At 35.0% G+C, this 23124-nt stretch overlaps 4 protein-coding genes across 4 annotated transcripts; 2 read left to right on the top strand and 2 right to left on the bottom strand.

The window, feature by feature from the left end:
- Nucleotides 1-991: 991 nt before the first annotated feature.
- Nucleotides 992-1996, top strand: LOC141712774 (mitogen-activated protein kinase kinase kinase 20-like). Its single transcript, XM_074515848.1, has one exon. The coding sequence runs from the start codon at nt 992-994 to the stop codon at nt 1994-1996; it is 1005 nt and encodes a 334-aa protein (XP_074371949.1).
- Nucleotides 1997-2606: 610 nt separating this feature from the next.
- Nucleotides 2607-3676, top strand: LOC141712765 (pentatricopeptide repeat-containing protein At1g59720, chloroplastic/mitochondrial-like). The gene is made up of 3 exons (XM_074515838.1): nt 2607-2820; nt 2880-2966; nt 3063-3676. Exons 1-3 carry the CDS (start codon nt 2607-2609, stop codon nt 3674-3676), a joined length of 915 nt encoding a protein of 304 aa, XP_074371939.1.
- On the bottom strand, nt 3672-7801 carry LOC141672647 (uncharacterized). The gene is made up of 4 exons (XM_074479296.1): nt 6850-7801; nt 4706-5302; nt 4284-4575; nt 3672-4135 (listed from the first exon to the last, which is right to left on the bottom strand). Exons 1-3 carry the CDS (start codon nt 7441-7443, stop codon nt 4288-4290), a joined length of 1479 nt encoding a protein of 492 aa, XP_074335397.1. The 5' UTR covers nt 7444-7801; the 3' UTR covers nt 3672-4135; nt 4284-4287.
- An 11605-nt stretch (nt 7802-19406) lies between these two features.
- On the bottom strand, nt 19407-19790 carry LOC141712758 (uncharacterized). Its single transcript, XM_074515826.1, has one exon. It carries the CDS (start codon nt 19788-19790, stop codon nt 19407-19409), a length of 384 nt encoding a protein of 127 aa, XP_074371927.1.
- Between the last annotated feature and the right edge of the window lie 3334 nt (nt 19791-23124).

Genomic DNA, 23124 nt, shown 5'->3' with positions numbered 1-23124 from the left:
ATGCAGTTTTACATTGGTAATTGATTCCCACATAAGTTGTGTTATGACATTCACCATATACTACACAGACCATTTTATGTTCACCCCTACTACTCTATCACTCTTAAACGTAAAGTTTCTATTGCTAAGTAACCGTCAATGTTATGTTAAAATTTTCACCTTATTTCATTCTCAAGTTCCATTACGGACCCAAAATAACAAAGAAGAGGGAGTACTTCGGCAAAAAAAATAATAAATACAAAATCGTCCTACTCAGTCATTTTTAAACGGTTTTCACAATAATGTAATCCCATTCATTTAACCTTCTTCCATTTCCTAGCCATCCTCATAAAAAAAAACATTACGCATCCAAACTCCTAATTTTGAAAAAGCAGTTCCGTGTAATCACTTGATTGTTCTCTTAATTTATTAAAAAAACCAACGCCACACGAAGCGGGCATCCATGCTAGTTGCATATATTAGGCGTTGTATGCATATTTTGACACAAAAAATTATTATAAATTTTAATATTTCTATCACAAATTGTACTACGAATTATGTTTTACATTTACAAGAAATTAACCAAGTGACAACTCATCTTTTAAAAAATTTCTTCGATGGAAATTAGAAGTTCTAGAATTACTTTTTCCAATGATCGTACTGCTTAATTCAAATTTTAATATCTTTATGTAGTTAGAGCATCTCTTAGTTGAAAAAGCTAAAATTGTTAGTTAAAATAAGAATAACTAAAATTTTATTTAACTTGTAAAAATATTTCTAACCGTATAATCTAAAACTGTTAGCTAAAAATTTTATTGAACTCTTAAACACTTTTACTTCAGTGGTATTATCTATAATTATTATTAGTTATAAATTTATGCTCCAAATGCTATGAGGAATCGGAAACAGACATCAGAACTTGGGGGCGAAGTAACAAACTACTATTTAAGAAACCTATTGTTTGCCATAAACGAACTATCCATCTCTCAAAGACATACAGTTTCTGATCATCATGGCATCAAAGTGGGTTCGAACTAAGTTCTTGGGACAAGGATCATACGGCTCCGTCTTCCGAGCAGAATGTGCATCACCATCTCTAGATTGCGCTTATTATCTACCTAAGACCGTGGCTATAAAATCTGCTCCTGAAAGTTGTTCTTGGTCTTTGCATATGGAGAAAGCTATCTTGGATGACCTTAGAGGATGTTTACATATTGTTCGTTGCCTTTCTAATGAGGATTTCAAGAGTACTAATGCAGTTGGTAAAAAGTTTTACAACCTGGTTCTCGAGTACGCTGACCAAGGATCCTTGGAACAGCTGATCAAGTCCAAAGGCGGATGGATACATGAAACCGAAGCTAGTTGGTATGCATCGATGTTGCTGAGGGGACTCTCTTGCGTACATGGACAAGGGTATGTTCACTGTGATATGAAGCCTGCTAATGTTCTTGTTTTTAATATTCCTTCTAATGAATGTAAGGGGGTTCTCAAGTACAATCTTAAAATAGCTGATTTCGGATTGGCGAAAAAGGGTGGAGGAATAAGTGCTGGGGCAGGGAAGGAGTACAAGTATCGGGGAACTCTATTGTATAGTTCTCCGGAGTCTGTAGTTTTTGGGGAGCATGAAGCAGCAATGGACATATGGTCACTTGGTTGTATTGTGTTGGAGATGCTTTTAGGAGAGGGGGGCTTATGGAAAAATTATCTTCATGTCGATGCACAATGTTTAGCGGAGATGATTGCTAATTACGAAGATGACAGATTAAAGTGTTTGCTGCCGGAGCTGGATAACTTGTCAGTTTTGGCCAAGGATTTTGTGAAAAGGTGTTTAACAAAAAGGGTTGAAGAAAGATGGACTGCGGAGGAACTTGTGACACACCCCTTCATTACGCACAATAAGGGTCTGCTGAAGAAGTTTGAGGCGCAATTGTCCTCTCAGAGAAGGATGCAGTTTCAAGCAAATACTCCGTACTATTCTTTATTCGGACCATCTCAGATCTCTTTGGGAGTTTATTAGTTTATCAGTGTTAGCAGAACTAGCTATGTAATTTACTTCACTTGATCTTGATCTGTACTAATGTTGTAAAGAAGTTATTGAAAGAGATGGTGAGTAGATTGATGGTAAACAACATTACTGCCTGGAGTTAGTAGTTAAAGTTCTCTGGAGGAGATATGTATACCTGAAGTCAGTGTTTGATTAGCAACTTAATGTTAAAACTTAGAAGTTGTTCTTGTTCTAGTTAGCAAGTTAATTTTAGAACTTATGTTCTTGTAAACCTTTATATTTCTGCTATTGGAATGTTACTCATCATGAGATTCCTGCTATTGTAAAGTTATGTTTTATCTGCAGAAACAGATAAGATTACTCAAAATAATAAGCAGATAAAACAGCTAATTAGCATAGTCGCCTAATGAGAATCAGTGGACGATAATGGAACTATTAAGCAGGTCTCTTTATTTCAGGTCTCTTTGGTCAGCATAGTTCATCATCCAACTTCCTAATAAATATTTATGTTTCCAGTATTCTAAAAATTGAACTATGAGATCTTAGAATGCTTTGAGTCCTGTTTTGGAAACTTGGGGTTTGGGTCGGATGGTTATGTAAAAAAAAAGTTTGATTCATTTTTATGGGTCTCGTGGATGTTTGGATGAGGCATGTTTGGATGAGGCATGTTTGGATGGGGGAGTTTGATGAGTCTGTGAGATTTTTCCGTCAAATGCAGATGGTATTTGAGCCAGATAAGTATACGATGCAAAGCATGATTAGTGCTGGTTTAAAGTCGTTGGCCTTAGGGATGTGGTATCATTGTTATGTTTTGAGGGAGCTTGGTAGTGAGGTTGGTGAGTCGAATTTGTTGAACAATGCGTTGATGGATATTTATTGTAAAATTGTGGTGCAGTGGATATTGCTAAGCAGCTTTTTGAGAGGATGAACAAGCGTGATGTTCATTCTTGGAATTCGATGATTCTTGGATTTGCTATGCATGGTAGCATTAGACTTTTTTGATTGTTTGGCTCATGAAGAAGGTTTGGTGCCTAATTCTATAACATTTACGGGGGTATTGGCTGCTTGTTATTATAAGGGTTTGGTTTGTTTTTATATTATAAGGTTAATGAATACAATATTCAGCCTGTACTAGAGCACTATGGTAGCCTGGTTGATCTCCTTGGTCGGGCTGGACCCGTTGATGAAGCTCTTGATATTATTGCAAACATGCCCATGGAACCTGATGTTGTGATCTGGAGAAGCATCCTTGATGCTTGTTCCAAGAAAAATGGAGGTCTAGAGCTAAGTGAAGAAGTGGCAAGGCAGAAAGAGCCTGATAAGGGAGTGAAGAAAGAGCCTGGTTGTAGCTCAATAGAGATATATGGTATCTCTCACGAATTCTTTGCAGGAGACACATCTCACTCATGTATTACACAAATATACAAACTGCTTGATGTCATAGACAAACGCTTGGAGGCAATAGGGAATGTCCCTGATGTTTCGCAAGGGCCAATGGTATATGAAGGGGAACTTGTAGATGGCAAAAGACATTTACTTAGGCTGCACAGTGAAAGACATGCCATTGCTTATGGGCTCTTTAACTTGCCACCAGGAGACCCAATACATGTGTTTAAGAACCTTAGAGTCTGCAACCATTATCACAACGTAACCAAGCTAAAATATTTATTTGTATTATCTAGATCAATCTAGTAAATTGCTAATGGTTATCAATAGAGAAATAAACAATACTTCATATGGTTGAGTGAAGAGGCATAGTTCAATTTAGGAGGTCCTCAAAAGAATCTACACAATAATCACTCCAGTTTTGCAACATCCTTCTTACAAGCAGGAGACAGAGGTCATCAAACAACTAAACAATGTAACAAGTTTTACATTTTTGTCCAAAATGCAACATGAAACATACATAGCTTTCACCATTATTTGATCTTTTATATTCGTCACTGAAAGTTATTAACTCTTACATCAAAAGAGATTACCAGATGCATGTCTCTGAAAATCATCCTCCTCTTTCGGTGGGGAGAAGAAGCCTCCTGTAAATTCTAGAGAACAAGGCTTCGACTTATCTTATAATCTCGACAGCAAAATACTAATTCTTACCTAATGCACCTCATAGATAAAGGCCCCTAGTTTTCGCCAAATTTTAAGCCACTGATACAACAAAGATCAAGAAGATACATTAGAGGAAGTGCTGTCAGATTCAGAAAGCATGCTCTTACTACTTAAGCTTGGTTCTGGGCGGAACATTATTAAGCACCAATCATAATATGAAGCATGTAGTAACTTTGTTAAAACTCACCTTTTTATGAGGATTGGACTACAACAACATTCATTGTCACATTATTGGGAGGAAGGTGCAACCTAAGTGGGTAAAGCTTTCCATTCAAAGGGCTCCGCGAACACACGGTGATATCAGTGAGTCCAGTCTCTTCCTCCAACCTCTTTGTTAACTCGTCAACTCCAGTCCCCTTGAAGGTAATCACAAGTTCATCCAAATCTTCATCTACATCCCCATATTCATTAGAAATGTGATAAAATATTAGCCTTCCATCACCTCTCTTTGGTGGCGAACTGACAAAAGAATCAGCAGACTGCAATGTGAACAAAAAAAACATGGTCAGTTACAAATTATATAGGATACTATTTGGCTTATTTACAATATCAAATTTATTAAATTGTACAACTGCAGTAAAGAAATGTAAGATTGTAATTAGAATTAACCTCAGGCCCGGAGAAACTGGCAGGAGTATTAGGTGTGCTAGATTCAGTAGAACCGAAAGAATCAGAGTGATCAGCAATCGACTTCTGCATTGGCTTTGGCGGGACAACCTCAACAACATCAATGTACCAGAAAATCCAATCCCTAGTAGCTGTCCGCTGAGGAATGTCATGAGTAATAGAGTTTCTCCATGGTGGAAGACCACCATTGGCTCGAAGAAACTGACCATATCGAGTTCTGAACTTCACCTGGTTATCACCATCTCTAAGAGGCTCCCATTCAACAGAGGAGTCCAGCCTGTCTGGCATAGTTTGGAGAACTTTACGACCCGTCACTCCAAGTAGAAATGGCTGATTAGAAGCTGTCAGATACTTGTTGTAACAACTCTTGAGGCGAATAATATTGTGGTTGTTGTGATCAGCTGGGAGGAATTCGACTGTCCACTTTGCCGCCTTAGTAGAGCCATGCTTGTCTTGGGTGACAGACTCTTCGTCGTCTTGGGCAGTTAAGTACTTTCCGTGACTGCTCCGGATTCGAACAGCCCTGGCATTAAGGAAGAGATCTATTGCTGGTACTTGTTGAAACGAAGTTGCTCGATTCTGGTAATAAATTTAAAAATGTAAGAAATTATAGCATAGACTGTGATACTATGTATTTAATATCTGGTTTAGGACAAAATGATAAAAACACGCGTACAAAAAACAATAATTTGATGAGCACTAGACAAATTACAAATTACAGGTAACAATTATACAGATAAGGACGGTAGGAACACAGTTTTGTGGTATGCGTGTGTGGATGTTATGTTTATTAACGTGGGAAGTTTAGTCAATTAACAATAATAGTTAAAGGCAGAAGCAGCTAAGAAACCCATGTGTTGATTGTGATTTGTGACTTATGTTATTAACATACAGATTAGCGGTGATTCGTCATTTGATTACTGAGTTTATAATGTATAACTAATTTATATGTAGGTCATCTTCTAGTAAAATTGCATGATCATGCTTTGCCTCATTACTTTCTTCGTATTTTGTTCCTTAATATAGAGTTCCGCTCATAATATTCTCAAAGTCGATCAGCGGAGTTCTAGAATCCATAATTACGGTAATTTCATCAAAATGGGAAGGTATAACTCAGAAAGTTACATGAGTGGTTCTGATCATATAACAATCTGCAACAAAGCCTGGTGTTTATTCCATGCCCCCGTTATGGTAAAATATAAAAGCAAAACGCAAAATGTTGGGTTACATCTTCACTTTCTATCCTCCCAAAGAATCCAAGATAAATGTCCAATACACACCATCAATTGAAACACAAGAATTACTACTATTTCAAACTTTATAAACTAGTGGAATGTAGAGTAAGTAGTTTAGTGGGGGGGGATGATGAATGGTGGTGATGTGATTTAACTATCCCCCTCATTTGGTGGCCATTAGGTTTTTCAACTGCAACCATTCTAGAATGCCCCCTTATTTATCTTTTTACATGTCTAGTGGAAACTGATTGTTCTTCACCCCACGTTCATTCCATTTTAAACCCCATACTTCTACATTTTAGACACTGGTAAACTTATGATCCTCCCGGTCAACGCAGGCATAGTGGAGCTTAATGGTCCGCCCAAATCTTTACAAATTACAAAACATTTGACTTGTTTTTCGTATCATATTTGACTTGGCACATAGCACCAAGCTAAACCTCAACAGGTTTTATTTTTCAAATTTTCGATTTTCCGGTAACAATATAAGCTATGTATTGATCTCGAACGAGAAAAAATACGAGCTAATTTTTGGGATCGAGAACCAGACATTTCCAGGTAGTGATAAACATGTTAAGTCAATAACACTCAACAAGTTGCTAAACTTAATTAGAAAAACATAGCAATAAGGAGACTCTTGACAAGTATATGCTAAATAAACATAGTTAGGATCATTGCACACGTAATGTCTAACTTGCCACTAAAATGCTACATACATATCACCAGTAACTTCCTTATGAAAATGACTTCCTTTCGCCTTCATCTCCGGCTTATTATTCTCTAATGCACTAAAATCTAATCTTAACAACTATGATAACACATAATTAAGAAACATAACTGATAAGAGAAAATACTATGACATATGGAAATAAGTTAACAATTAAAACGTACCTTTCTAGAAAAGAATCGAGCCGGAGAATAATTAGCCGAAACATTTGAAACCGGCGAGCCAAGGCCATCCAAGCTGGAAAGTTCATCCGAAACCGCAGAAAAACTCGAAACCATCGACAAATAATCGTTTAATTGTTCGTCTTCAGGCACATCTACACCTTCCACAGTCCATAAAATCCAATTATTTGTCGAACCACTATGAGGATTATCATGCGTGATCGAATTACGCCAAGGTAACGTACCACCATTAGCACGTAAATACTTCCCGCCAAAACCCCGAATCTTAACCTGAAATCCGTCTCGTATCGGTTGCCATTCGATGGCGAAATCTTTAATGTTTTCGGGAACGGTTTGGAGGACTTTGTTGCCTGTCATGCCTAGAAGAAATGGAGAACTCGATGCAGTTAAGTAACGTCCGTAACAACTTCTGAGACGGACAACATGGCTGTTTGTGTCGACGATTTCGACAATCCATCGTGCTTTACGTGTCGATCCGTTACGACTCTGGCGAACAGTTTGTTGATCTTCATCAGCAACCAAGTACTTGTCTAGGTGGCTTCTTAGTCTTACAGCTTTTTTGTTGAAAAACTCCATGCTAAAATCGAATTATTTATGATGATCACTAAATCTCGAAATATTTGTGTGTGTAAGAGAAGTTATTTGTCTGATGGTCTGAGATGATAAGAGAAAAAACAGAGGATTTAGAAACTGTTTGAAAGAGAAAATAGAATTTCAATACTCTGAATTGGTCTAGTTTTCGAATAAATATGTTTTATTTTGATTTTAATTTTTTTTCCAAAACGAAATAGTCCCGAGTTTTGTTTAAGAACGGAAACTTAGACGATGACGAGGTATGAAATTGTGAAGGGAGGGGGACAAATACAGAGAAACGAAATGAAGGATGAAACTTCTGAGGGGGGAGAACGGCATGGTATGAATAATAATCAATCAGCAGTGAATGCAACGCCTACTCGCTTTTAAACGTGGAAATTCTATTAATTTTGCTCCTATTTAACTGTGGATTTTAAGAAATATTGTAATATTCCTTTTTGCAAGATATCGCAAGTTACGAGTCTATCCACAAAGATCTTAAAACATTTAATTTTTGATTTGATTTTATTAGGATTTTCATTATCTTGTGGATAGTTTTGCTATATACCAGCACGGTCAAATATTGAAAGATACCAGTAAATTAAAGGAATGATTTTCTTTAATTTATATACTGTATGTTTATAAAAATCCTTGATCACCATCTTTTACTCAGGGTCACGTTTGTTTCATGATATTATGATTTCGGGATAATAATTCGAGCATAATTAATTCATTAAAAATAGTTTTGTGGATAAAATAATCATATTATATATTTGTTTAAAAAGATTAAGTGTAGAATTGAATTATAATCATTTAAAATTTTATCATATGTTTGTTTTGAGTGATAGTTTTAGGATTGGAATATAATCCTTTATATTTTTCAATCTTATATTTATTTCATATGAGATGCTATGTGCCCGTTTGGGAAATCTTAAAATAAGTAACTTATAACTTAAAATGATTAAGTGCGAAATAAGTGATAAGTTGATAAATACTTATAAGTTCTATAAGTGTTTGGATAAATTTACTTATAAGTCAGAATTTTTTTTACTTACATGAATTAAAACAAATAATTATTAAATATAATTATCTTAGTTCATGAATCTTACATTAGAAAATATTTAAAAATTTATATTTTAAAATCAAAACTTTAGAAAAAAGTGAAAAAATGAAAATAAGTTGGAAAAAAGTACGTCACTGCCAACTTTCAACTTATCAGCTTATAAGTTGTAAATTCAGCTTATAAGTTGGGTCGACAAACACTCGTCGATAAGCTGTTAAGGGCTTATAAGCCATAAGTGGCTTATAAGTAGCGTGACAAACAGGCCCTAATGTTTGTTTCATATGAGACAACAGTTAGTGCATTATAATCTTTTAAAAAATGATTTGCAAGAAGAGATAATCATTTAAAAAATGATTTGTGGAAGGGAATAAAATAATATCTCTCCCACCGAAGTATTAGAAGAAATTATTCTCATATCCTCTACTCCAACAAAACAAGATAAGAGAATTTAAAGAATTATAATTTTTGAATAATCCTTCACTAATTTTTTACAAAACAAACGTAAAATAAAAAAATTTAAAAGAATATAATCTTATCTCGTGCTTAATCCCATAAAACATATATGGTCCAGGAGATTGAATGTAGAGTAAATTTATGCTTTTTGGATTGAGAAATATTTTGGATTTAAGTGATGACTTAAATTACTAAGAATATAAAATGTTGGAAGTTTTTCAATTTTTTTGTAATTTTACTGGCATGATTTGGCCCATCTAACTGTCATTTTGCGATAGGCGTGAATTATATTTTCTCACGTTATTATATTTACGGTAACACCCGGGTTCAAATAACCCGGAATAAATTGAATTATCATGTTAAGAAAGAATAAAGAATTTTATGTTTCAAATTCTTAAAAATAACATACACCTTAAAGATCCCTCTGACCATCATATTAAATTCTACCTTTTTATAAAACATCGTGACGCTCGAATTTAAAATATATAATTTTAACAATAATGTTGAGTAATATGAGAAAATTGAAATTATTAAAAATAATATTTTATTATTTCTAAGAATATTAGAAAAATAGATTTTATAATGAAATGTAATTTTCTTCATTTTTTTGAATATTAAAAGAATATTTGTGTTGCAATTTCAAGTTAATTTAATGTGCACTCGTTAATCACGTCTTGGCCTTATGCAAACAAAGATAATTTTGAGAGAATAATGTTTATTGAGGTTATCATTACATAGGTTTCAGATATGAAAAAAATCTCATATATTTATTGAGGGTATGATTAAAATTACAAAAATTGTTTATATTTACAAAATCACTTACTTTTTATACTAAAAATCATCGTACATCTCAGATAAATTTTTCTGAAATAATCTCAATAACATTATTTTCTAATTTTAGTTACTTATTTTTAAAGTTATGATTGAGGTTGATTTTTTCATTAAGATAATTTTGATTGATTTTAGTTGATTTGAAGTATAAATATGACTGAGATTTCGAGGTTGCAAAGGTGAAAAAGGAATTAGAAAATATTTTTTAAACTATAATATTTTTATAATTTTCTTTTTAAAAAGTTTATATTTTTATAAAATATTTTTAAAAAAATATTTTTCTAAAAAATCTTAAACCTTTGAGTATTTGAATCAATTACAATTACAAATTTAAAACCGATTTCCGGTATTTAAAAAGACTGCCAGTCCAGTTTAAAAGCGCAGAGCCCCTGACATGTATAAAATGTGTTATCTTAAAATAGGTTACTTATGACTTAAAATTAAAATGAATACATATAAGTTAAATAAGTGTTTGGTTAAATATCAGAATATTTTTTACTTAACTAATCTAAAATAAATAAATTTTAAATATAATTATCTTCATTCGTAAATTTTAAATTAGAAAGACAAGTAAAAACATAAATTTTAAAATAAAAATTAATAAAAAAACGAAAAATCAAAATAAATTGAAAAAAAGTATATAGTTATTAATATTTAACTTATCAGCTTATAAATTATAAATTCGACTTATAAACTGTTTTGACAAATACTTGTCGATAAGTATTTATTAACTTATAAGCCAATATGTAACTTTTTTGATAGCCTTTTTGGTAGCCAAACACGCCCAGTGTGTTTTCATATTTCATACACAGACACAGCCACAGCCACAGCCACAGGCTGTACAAACACTCTAGAAGGTAAAATTCCTCCAATTTCGGACCAGGAAACAACCGGTCTAGTCCGCGTTAATCAAACTCGAGACTTGCACAAGGGACTTTTATTTTGTATTTTTACTCTGCAACTTCATCTTTATTATAACTATTTATTTTTCTGTATAAGTAGGGCTCACTTACTTATGTGTTACTAATTACGTACATTATACAAAGTCTTGATCGTTAGAAATACTGCCAAAAAATTGTGATGGCATTTTTTATTTTATATATAAGGGTCTTAATCGTGAAATTAATTTAATTACTCCTCTTATTCAACTTTTATACTGGTAATTTGTTTTTGTAAGATGTTAGACAAAGAGAAGATGTTAACATTTGTGAATTATTAAATACTAGATACAATGTCAATGTGCCCTCTACCAGAGAACACATTAACAGTCCTGTCTTTACGAAAAGGGTGTTTCAGTTTGCAATGAGTTAAATATAATATGTATGATTATAAAATTTGACCTTTAGTGTATTAAACTAATTATAAGATTTCAACTATTTGGTTAAATTATTTAAGCATTTTAAAGATTTATATCGATAAATATACACTTAGATGGAATGAAATATATATAGATTTCAATAAAATAGCTAACTCTATGAGACAACTCGTCCCAACCATTTCACATATAATAAATTTAATAAAATAATAATATTTAAACTTCCTCGTCACGAACAGGGTCGGCCCTATGTATTTGGATGCCCTAGGCGGGATTCAAAAATGGTGCCTCATATTCATAACCAAAAAATCACAATAAAATATATTCATTATATAAAAAAAAACTTACTTGAATCTAAAGTAGCAAGTGAATATAATGAATTTCTTGTACGCTAAATATCCAAGTTTTCAACCTCCTGCAATAATCTCCTACAAGCCACTGATGTCGTATCATGAATATAGAACAGTCATCATTACTAGTACACAACAATGTCAAAATAAAGTTATAAAAATGAGTTTACCTTTATTGATTTTGAAACTTTTTTCTAGGCTTTTGAGATGTGAATCTCTCTATGATTTTGAGATGTCATCAAACAAAATAAAACAAAATAATGCAATTAATTTTAGTCACCAATCCCAAATCAGTAAATCACAAAAGACATACTACTTCTTACAAAAACAAATCTCAATTATTCTCTAATTATTCACATCAAATCCTTAAATTGAAAAATAATAATAAACAAATAGTAAATTACAATATTATTAAAAAAGTAATTAGAATAGAAATCTTTAAACCATACCTGTGTTATAATTGTTGAATTGCAAAGCACAAATGATCTGATCTTCACGATGAGTCGATGACTTCCAGTGTTTTGATAATTGATATTCAGAATGAACAGAGAACAATTTGTGTTATGTATTTTATTCGATAGCTAAGGCCTAAGCATAGTGAAGGAGAGAGTTTTGTACTTTTGTTATATGACTTCATCTGGCCATATGGGGTAATGGGTATAGACGCATATAGTTCAAAAACTCAATTTTTCCAGACCTTTCACATTTTTACTTTGTTTTGTTTATTAAATAAATTTATTAATTATATTTTTAAAGTAAATTAAATTTTAATTTTAAAATAAAGTTATCACAAAGATAATAATATATTTTAAAATTTTAATATATCCCCCAATCACATATATGTTAATGTATTCTAATTAAAATTTGTATTTTAAAATAAAAAAAATATAAAAAATAAATAATATAAAAAATAAATACACCTATATATATATATATTATTGAAATATTTTGGTGCTCCTGTGCGCGGTGGTGCCCTAGGCGGCCGCCTTACCCAAGGGTCGGGCCTGGTCACGAACGATAATAAGTGTCCAACATTTATGGGTTGAGACTTGGTCCTGGTTTGGGAATCCACCTTTGAAAAATCTTAAAATAAGTAATTTATGACTTAAAATGTATAAGTGACTTATAAGTGATAAGTAGATAAAAATTTATAAGTTATATAAGTATTTGGATAATTTACTTATAAGTCAGATTTTATTTTTACTTCAATGAACTAAAATAAATAATTTTCAAATACAATTCTCTTAATTTGTGAATTTTAAATTTAAATAATATTTACAAACATAAATTTTAAAATAAAAATTAATAGAAAAGTGAAAAAACAAAATAAGTTGACAAAAGTACGTCGTTACTAATATTCAACTTATCAGCATATAAGTTCTAAATTCTAACTTGTAAGTTGGGTCGACAAACACTCGTCGATAAATATTTATGGGTTTGAGCCAATAAGCTGGCCCTTGGTAGTTCAGTGATATAGCTAGTAAAATAAAATTCATCAATCGTTCCGAAGTCAGAAGTTCGATTCTCAGTTACATCAAAAAATTATATTGAACAGATACATACGAGTATCCAGCTTGATCACAAAAAAAAGTGTCAAAAAGTTTATAAGTTAAACATATTTATCCTTCCAAGATGCGGTCCAATTTGTATTACAAATAACTAAAATATTGTAATATTAATATTTTAATTACGGTCGGTGATGCGAGGATGATAATTAGAGTGATTAAGCTTATAGGTTCATAGAATTATCCTTCCAAAATGCCGCTCTTATACGTATTGTATAATATATAAACGAAAATAAGAAAGTAAAACACAGTTTGATGCAAGCAAAGGGCAGCATATAGAAGAAGGGCACAAATGGTGAAGAAAGTTGAGGGGAAAAAAGAAATATAAACAGAGAATAATAGAAACTGATGGCAACAGGCATGCGCGTTGTGTGGAGCATGCTCGAGTCGTATCGTAAGACTCTACTTTTATGTCCATTTTTCTTAATGCTCTTATAATATGGTGTGCTCATTGCATGTTTGTCTACACTCTACCATATCAACATTGTCACGGCCTATAGCCAAACTTTAAAAAAAAACTCTTTCCCAATATTAAAGGGTAACCGGGTGCAAATTGAGTCATTTTAATGGCTGTAAAATTACCAGTCTTACCTTTTTATTTTTAAAATTACAAAAATGACACTCTTATATAATTTAAGGCAAATTGAGCCATTTTAATGGCTGTAAAATTACCAGTTTACCCTTTTATTTTTAAAAATTACAAAAATGACACTCTTATATAATTTAAGCTAAGATTAAGAAAACTTGTGTATATAAGGAGATTCGAAACAATAACCTTCTATTGTCAAAATCACTACCATTATACTATATGTCTCATTGAATAACTTCTAAAAATCTTATTAGATAAACTCCATCGTCTCTTTCAATAATAATCTTTTTTCATTATTTTAACTTTAGAGTAAATAAAATATTACTTTACATTATTTATTTAACGCCGTTTTTTTAATTTTTTTAGTTTAACTTATATTATATCTCCTTATATATATTAAAAGATGATTAGGGATAAATTAAGATATTTTAATAGTGGTAAAATTACAATGTTACCCCTTTATGTTGGAAAATTTATAAAAATGCCATTGCTCACACATTTTTTGTTAAAAATAGGTATATTGTTATATCTACTAAACCTCAAATTTCCTATTTAAAAATTTCATGTCATTAGCATTGTGCTACATATATTCTTATTCTTGAGTTTACATTAAAAATTTTATTACATGAGCTACATCATTTTTTTAACAAATTCTTTTTATTACTTTAATATTTGAGTAAATAAAATATTAGTTTATATTATCTACGTATCTTCTTTTTATTTAGTTTTTGTAGTTTTATTATAAAATTTTAAAAATGCCATCACTTCATATATTTTTTTAACTCACTTCACATTTAAAAATTCTCTTAGTCAACTCCGATAATTTTTTATATATTTTTATATATATTTTATTAAAGAAATTTTTATAAAAACAGTATTTAAAAAATTATAATAATTTTAAAATAATCTATAACTTTATTGATCAACTTTTTTACATTATGATATAATATATGTTTTTAATTTGTCATTTATTTAAATTACAAATAAATTTTAATATGATTTTATATTAAAAATATGAAATATAATCAATATTTTTATATATAACGAATTAGTAGATTGTTTTTTATTTAAAAAAATATACTAAAAATATATATTTTTTAATTATTCCCTGCATCTCCTGCATCCCTGCGAGAATTCTCGTTTCGGCGGGGATCAGTGATAAAAAAAATTTCGTTTAGGATTCAAAAAAAGGAAGCAAGACAATTCAATGACAAGTTAAAATAATCATTTATCGTATTCAAAAATTATTTTTGTATAGATGTAAATTCGTTTAAAATAATATTTCAATATATATACAGGCCCATGCCTCGCATGGGCTATTATGCTAGTTCTATCTTATTATCGAATTAAGCGAATTGATTTTTCCTATAGTCCAGATGATTAGAAGTTGACTTTAAATTGAATTGATACGCACATGACTTTTGAAATTTTGAAAATCCTCCGTGATGATCATGATAATTATGAAATCTATAGCGGATACATGTCACGAACCGAACAATAGTAGTAGCTGATAACTCCTGGTGGCGGGGCTGCTCCTTCGACGTCGTGCCTGGATCCTTCGCCGTTGTGGAGGTGTAGATGTGGTGGGGCTCCTACAAAACAACACCGGAAGAGGATTTTGGATCATGCGGCGTCTCCGGTGTGAGAGTAAGAACTCGCTTTTGGGGAAGAGGAAGATAGATAGGAATACAAGGTGGTTGTGGGTGTATATGAGTGTGAGAGAGTGATTAACCCCAAACCCTCACCTTCTTGGGCTATTTATAGCCCAATGATAGGGTTTTGGGGTTGATACCTTTGTATCGTAGCCATTGGTTCTAGGAGCGGAGGACACCTGTCTGGAGTGGATACTTTACACGTGTCAGCGCGGGACTGGCTGAGGAATGTTCTGAGGATCCTTTGACATGTGCTTAGGCAAGTGCCTCACGTGCTGGAATTCCCCAAGATTGGGCTTGCGGGACTAGGCCAGTTAGGACTAGCATCGTGTGGGACTGGATTGAGTTAGGAGTCCGGACCTGGTCCTTGCGGAAGTTGCATGTACTATCATGTGCTTGCCACTCCCTTATGCAGATTTTTTGGATGGGGGAGTAAGGTTGGCTTTGTTGAAGAACTTGATCTTTTTCTTTCCCCCCAGTCCGGATTGCGAAAACTTCAGCCAATTAGGACTAAGGTTAGTTGTCTTTGGAAGATTTTGAGCTTTGCTTGCCCCCAGTCCGGATTGGGTTGGGTTCAGCCAATCAGGCTTAAGGTTGTTTGTTCTTAGAAGAATTTGAGTGTCCGGATTGCGTTGAGTTCAGCCAATCAGGACTAAGGTTGGTTGTCCTTAGAATAATTTGAGCTTTGCTTGCCTCCAGTCCGGATTGCGTTTAGTTCAGCCAATCAGGACTAAGGTTGGTTTCCCGTAAAAGAATTTGAGCTTTGCTTACCCCCAGTCTAGATTGCGTTTAGTTCAGCTAATCAGGACTAAGGTTGGTTGTCCTTAGAAGAATTTGAGCTTTGCTTGCCCCCCAATCCGGATTGCGTTTAGTTCATTCAATCAGGACTAAGGTTGGTTGTCCTTAGAAGAATTTGAGCTTTGCCTTCCCCCCAGTCCGGATTTTGTTGAGTTCAGCGAATCAGGACTAAGGTTGGTTATCCTTAGAAGAATTTGAGTTTTGCTTGCCCCCAGTCCGGATGTTGTTGAGTTTAGCTAATCAGGACTAAGGTTGGTTGTCCTTAGAAGAATTTGAGCTTTGCTTGCCCCCCAGTCCGGATTTCGTTGAGTTCAGCGAATCAGGATTAAGGTTGGTTGTCCTTAGAAGAATTTGAGCTTTGCTTGCCTCCCAGTCCGGATTGTGTTGAGTTCATCCAATCAAGAGTAAGGTTGGTTGTCATGTTCGGGGGTCCGGAGTGGTAGGTGAAGCATTTTAATTTCCCCACAATGATTTGAATTATTATAGCTGTCTTTTCTCAAGAGACGTGTAGTAATAATTGTCCTCATTAATCACTTTATATATATATTACTGTATGTATATTTTTGTTGTGATGGACGATCAGGATCAGGCCATGTGGCGTGGCCGTTCATTTTTCACCCCGCCTATAAAAGGCGGCCATGCACTCCTCCTTTATTTTTCACTCTTCTTCAATTTCTCTCCCGATTTTTCTCTTCTTTCTCTTCTATCTTTGACGGTTGTCTCTGGAGGTTCCGAAGGGTTGCAATCTTTGGCCGGTCGTCCCCAACCTCTCCATATTCTCTAAACCTGTAAGTCCCTTTGTTTTATCTTTCGAAATTTTCCTTGTATACTGTTTTTTGCTCGAGCTTTGGTTGTTTTTGTTTGGTGTTGTGCTTGTTGTTTTTCTGTTCGTTATTTTGGGGATGTGTTTATATATATATATATATATATATATCTGTGTGTGTGTGTGTATCTGTGTTTTTGTTGTGATTTAGTTTTTGATTTCTCTTAGGTAATGTTTCTGGTTTTAGGGTTTGTAGATTGGTCCAGACTTGTAGATAGAGTCCGGACTTGTATTGTATATTTTGTGTGTTGTTGTTTTGGTTGGTTGTGATTGGAGTTCGGACTATGTTTCTGGTTTGGTTGGTTTATTGGTTATTAGTAGTCTGGGCTCGTGGTTTGGGTTTATTCTATCCGGGGTTTATGGGTTTATAGTGGATCTTGTAGTCCGGGTCGCCGGACTGATTGCTTGTAACTTTAATAAAATTGAACGTAGGGTAGTCCAGACCACTAGGATTCAAGATAAATAAAATGTAGGGATTTAGACTAACATTTATCATGTGTTTTAGATTTATGGTCCGGACTAAAGCTCGGGCAAAGGCTTACATTTCCTGCTACCCGGACCCGTCAAATTCGAATTTGTCTTCTGATTCCGAGCGCATTGAGATGGGGAAGAAGGAATCTATATCTGGAGCCAATGTCATTACTAAGTTGATCGGAGAGGAGCAATCCGGGGTTGGATATGAAAGTTACCCATTTCATGGTTGAGATTCCCTCGACCACCGACTGGAAGGAGATAAATGCCTCCGGATTCGATTCCACGATGAAGGAATGTACTCGTCTCTGGGGCCAGGTATGCAATGTTTCTTTCCTTGCTCCGTTTCTTCTATTTTTGCCTTGTGAATTTTTCTGAGATTTTTAACTTTTTCTTTGTAGCTTGGTGGGTACATGGTCAGAGCTGCTTCTCTTGCATACAATGAATTGAAGAATTCCTGGACCACAATTACTGACAAGAATACAGAGATTGGGGAATTGAGGGATCAGATTATCGTGAAGGATACTTCTTTGTCCGGGCTGAACAAACATCTCAGCGAGGTTACAACCCGGGCTGAGAATGCTGAGAAGGAGGCTGCAGATCTGAAGTCTGAACTAGCTGAGCTCCGGAAGCAGATATCTGCTGTGAGACCGGAGGTTGAAGTTATTGCAGCTTACAAGAATTCTGAGGGAATATGACAGGGCTATTGCTAACGTCGATGCTCCGGAGATTGGTCGTTGTTGGGTAATTGCTGAAAAGCATATCAAGACTAATCCGGAGGCGAACTAGGATAACTTTGTTGAAGAATTCATTAAAGCCAAGGAGAATATCGAGGCTGGGCTCGGGGATCCGGAGCCTTTCGACGGTCCATGCCCAGCTTCCTTACTCCAAATGCTCCGGATTCTTAGTTTTTTATATGCATTATGAACTTATTGTGGTTTTAAGACTTTTAAATCATTTGTAATTGTAATATCATACTCAGCTTCGGGTTTTGTTGGCCCGGTTAACTTTTGATGTGATTGCTGTTTGATTTTATTTTTGCTTTGCTACTGTGTTTGCCTTAGAATATTTTTTTTCTAAGTTATTGTGTTTCCACAAATCCGGTGTTATAGTTTGTCCGGACTAGTATTGGCTCTTTTACTTAGAAAATTAATTCTATGTAAATATGTTTGCTCTAGTCCAGACTAATCTTTGGTCCGGACTAGTGTTTGTTTCTTTACTTAGAAAATTAATTCCAAGTAAATATGGTTGCTCTAGTCCAGACTAATCTTTGGTCTGGATTAGTGTTGGCTTCTTTACTTAGAAAATTTATTCTAAGTAAATATGTTTGCTCTAGTCCATCTTTGGTCCGAACTAGTGTTGGCTTCTTTACTTAGAAAATTTATTCTAAGTAAATATGTTTGCTCTAGTCCTAACCAATCTTTGGTCCGTACTAGTGTTGGCTTCTTTACGTAGAAAATTTATTCTAAGTAAATATGTTTGTTCTAGTCCTGACTAATCTTTGGTACGAACTAGTGTTCATTTCTTAGAAAATTTATTTTAAGTAAATATGGTTGCTCTAGTCCAGACTAATCTTTGGTCCAGACTAGTGGTGGTTTCTTTACTTAGAACATTAATTCCAAGTGAAGATGTTTGCTCTAGTGCAGACTCGTGATTGGTCTGCACTAGTGGTTGCTTCTTTACGTAGAAAATTAATTCTAAGTAAATTTGATTGCTCTAGTCCAGATTAATAACTGGTTCGGACTAGTGGTTGCTTTTTTACTTAGAAAATTAATTCTAGGTAAATTTGATTGTTTTAGTCCAGACTAATATTTGGTCCGGACTACTGGTTGCTTTTTTACTTAGAAGATTAATCCGAAGTAAATTTGATTACTCTAGTCCAGAGTAATATTTTGTCCGGACTAGTGGTTGTTTTTTGTTGGGTTAATTTGATAAATATAATGTAGAGAAATGATTTTCATAAATCAGAGGTTTCATTCATACAAAATATAAGGAAAAATAAACTATTTGCTTGCCATATTGGCTACAAGATTTTGGTTGCTTTGTTTGCTTTATCCTATTGGTAGAATTTTCTTAGCCTGAGTCCATGCCAGGTATTGGGTACTTCTGAATCATCCATGTTCATGAGTTTGTAGATTCCTGGACTCGGGATTTCTTTGACCTTGTATGATCCTTCCCATTTGTGCATTAGCTTTCCAGTGTTTGTAGGATTTGATGCTTCGGTGTCTCGAAAAACTAAGTCTCCCACTTGGAAGCTTTTGACTCTGCACTTCTTACTGAAGTGCTCCCTAGTCTTCTCCTTGTATCTTTTCGTCTTTTCTACAGCTTGGTCCTGGACCTCATCAATTAACTCCATATTTGTTTTGAGTCCTTCTTCATTGGCTTCTTCGTCAAAGTTTATTGCTCTGTGGGAAGGAGATCCCACCTCAATAGGAAGCATTGCTTTTGTGCCATAAGCTAATTTGAATGGAGTCTCTCTGGTGCTTGTCCTGGGCCTTGTCCTGTAGGACCATAGTACGCTTGGCAGTTCTTCTGGCCATTTGCTCTTGTTTTATTTGAGTCTCTTCTCAATACCTCGGAGCAGGATTCTGTTGGTGACTTCTACTTGGCCGTTTCCTTGGGGATATGCTACTAATGAATTTTTGTACTTGATCTCGCGCTCCTGGAGGTAGGACTCGAATCTGATCCGATGAATTGTGCTCCGTTATCTGATACTAGGACTCTTGAAATCCCGAACCTCATTAAAATATTATCCATAAACTTTATGCAGTCCTGTTGGTTTATGGTCCTCATTGCTTTCGCTTCAACCCATTTGGTCATGTAATCAATTGAGACTAACAAGTACCTGAGATCACCTTTGGCCCGGGGAAAGGGTCCCATAATATCAATACCCCATACAACAAAAGGGATTGGAGATAGGACTGAGGAAGGTAGGACTGGGCTGATCCGGGACACATTGCTGAAGAGTTGGCATTCCTTGCATTTTTTCACGAACTCCACCACATCCTGGTGGATAGTTGTCCAGTAGTAGCCTTGCCTTATGATTTTATGAGCTAGGGCCTTTGCTGACATGTGATCTCCGTATATCCCTTCATGGACTTCCATTAAGCAGTACTTCGCTTCTTCGGGGCCAATGCATTTCAGAATAAGAGAGGAGAAAGTCTTGCGGTATAGTAGTCCTTCTTCGAGGAAGAACTTGGTTGCTTTAGCTTTCAGTCTTTGGGCCTTTCCTTTGTCTTCTGGAAGTTCTCCTTTTTCTAATTAGTTGATGAAAGGAGTCATCCAGTTCTGGTTGCTTTCGATCTCGAAGACTTCTCCTGAATCAACAAATGGTTTGTGGAGTTCTTCAAAGTAAACCGAGCAGTCCAGATCTGATGAGTTCCGGAATAAATTGATAGAATATCCGCTTTTTTGTTTTCTTCTCGATATCTAAAGGACTTGATGCTTTGGGATTGAGGCTAAGTAACTTTGAACGAGTGCTTGGTACTTTTCCAGAATGGGTCATTTGTTATGTATTTTCCGTTTGTTTTTTTACCACTATTTGGTAGTCGCTGTAGATTTATAAGTCCTGGACCCTCAGAGTCCTGGAGAGCTTTAGTCCTGCTATCAGTGCCTCATATTCCGCCTGGTTGTTGGTTGTCGAGAAACCGAAAGATATAACCGTTTGAATGGTGAATCCGTCAGGACTTTTTAGTATATGTCCGGCTCCCGACCTCTCGGTTGTTGAAGAACCATCTACTTTTAAGATCCAGGCTCCTGGATGTGCCTCTTGTTCTGTCCCTGGATCTATGTTCATTGGCTTCGGTTCTTCTTCCGGGAAGTTACATTCGATTATGAAATCTTCAAGTGCTTGAGCTTTAATGGCAGTCCTGGGAATGAAGCTTAAATTGAACTGGCTTAACTCCATCACCTAATTGACAAGCCTTCCCGAGACATCTGGCTCGTGGATTATCTTTCTAGGCTAATTTGTGACCACTCTGATTTCTCTTCCTTGGAAGTAGTGCCTGAGTTTTCTTGAAGTTGTGACTAAGGCGAAGGTAAACTTCTCCAGTCTTGGGTATCTGGTTTCCGTGCCTTTAAGTACTTGGCTTATATAGTGAACTAGTTGTTGTTTTACATTTTCTTCCCTGATTAGGCAGCTCCTACTGCTTGTGCTCCCGCTGATAAGTATAAGTAGAGAGGCTCTCTTGGTTGAGCTTTAGTTAGGACTGGTGGCTGAGAGAGGCAGGACTTGATTTATTCAAATGCATTCTGGCACTCCGGACTCCAGTTTATCTCTTTCTTGTTGCTTGCTCCCTTGAGTAAATCGAAGAATGATAAACACCTCTCTGCTAGTTTTGAGACAAATCTCCTGAGTGCTGCTAGGGAACCTGCCAGCTTCCGCACATCTTTTTGGTTCTGGGAGCCCTCATCTCCTGGATTGCTTTTATCTTCTCCGGATTAGCTTCTATTCCTCGGTTGCTAATCATGAATCCTAAGAACTTGCCTGCTCATACTCTAAAGGTACATTTCTATGGATTCAGTTTAAGTTGGTACTTTCTCAGGTTGTCAAAGCACTCCTTTAGATCTTTTACGTGTCCTGGTAAAGTTGTTGATTTGGAAATCATGTCGTCAACATAGCACTCCAAATTCCTCTCGATTTGGGACTTGAATATCTTATTCATGGCTCTTTGGTAAGTGGATCATGCGCTTGTCATTCCAAATGGCAACATCACATAAGCGTAGACTGATCAGCGAGTTATTAATATTGTCTTAGGTATATCCTTTAGGTTCATCTTGATCCGGTTGTATCCGGAGAAGGCATCCATGAAACTTAGCATGATGTGTTCGGAGGTGGCATCTATCAACTGATCAATATTGGGGAGAAGGTATGGGTCCTTCGGGCATGAATCATTCAAATCAGTGTAGTCCACGCACATTCTCCATTTGCCATTCGACATCTTTACCATGACCACATTAGTTAACCACTCCGGGTATTTGATTTCTTTGATGATTCCCTCTTTGAGTAACTTCTCTACTTCTTCGTCTATGGCTTTTTGCCTCTTCGGGGCGAAGTTCCTCCGCTTCTGCTTGACTGGTTTTCTGTTGGGGTTGACATCCAAGCTGTGCATTGCTATAGATTCATGTAGTTCGGGCATGTCTCTTGGACTCCAGGAAAACACATCTTTGTACTCCCAGAGCAAGGACACTAGTCTTTCTCTGAAGGAATCCTCGATTCCAGACCCGACTTTCACCTTTGTTTTAGGACTGCTTTCATCAACCTGGACCTCCTCTGTTCCAACTGCAGCTTCGATTTTTGCTTGTTCTTTGTTTGAAACCATTTGATGGATTCAGGCTTCGTAGTTCTTCTTGAGCTAGAAGTTTATTTGTTCTGATCCTTTGTCTTTGGTTGCTTGCATGGTAGGACTATCTATAAAGAAAATAGCTCTTGTGTTTCTCTCTTTTATTTCTCTTGGTGTATATTATAACTCTTTTCTTGGTACATAAATGAACTAGCTGGAAGCCTAATTTATAGGCTCCAGATAAAACAACTTACATTACTGCTTTCATACTTTGCAACACTAATTTCTACCATCCCACCTAATTTATTTAGACTTTGAACAAATACCAGCATGTTATTATTGACAACTTAACATGCAGCCTACCATATTTTATGGTGTCTATCTTGGACTTATTTTAATACTTCCAGAAAGAGTTTGATTTCTAATACTCCCCGTCAAACTCGACTTTCCATTCCAAGTGATTTCCGAAACTCATAAATCTTTGTTGCTGAT

The sequence above is a fragment of the Apium graveolens genome, chromosome 1 (assembly GCF_009905375.1).
Source record: "Apium graveolens cultivar Ventura chromosome 1, ASM990537v1, whole genome shotgun sequence".
Lineage (NCBI taxonomy): Eukaryota > Viridiplantae > Streptophyta > Magnoliopsida > Apiales > Apiaceae > Apium > Apium graveolens.
The sequence above is the reverse complement of the archived record's forward strand: the minus strand, read 5'-3'. Positions and strand labels throughout refer to the sequence as shown.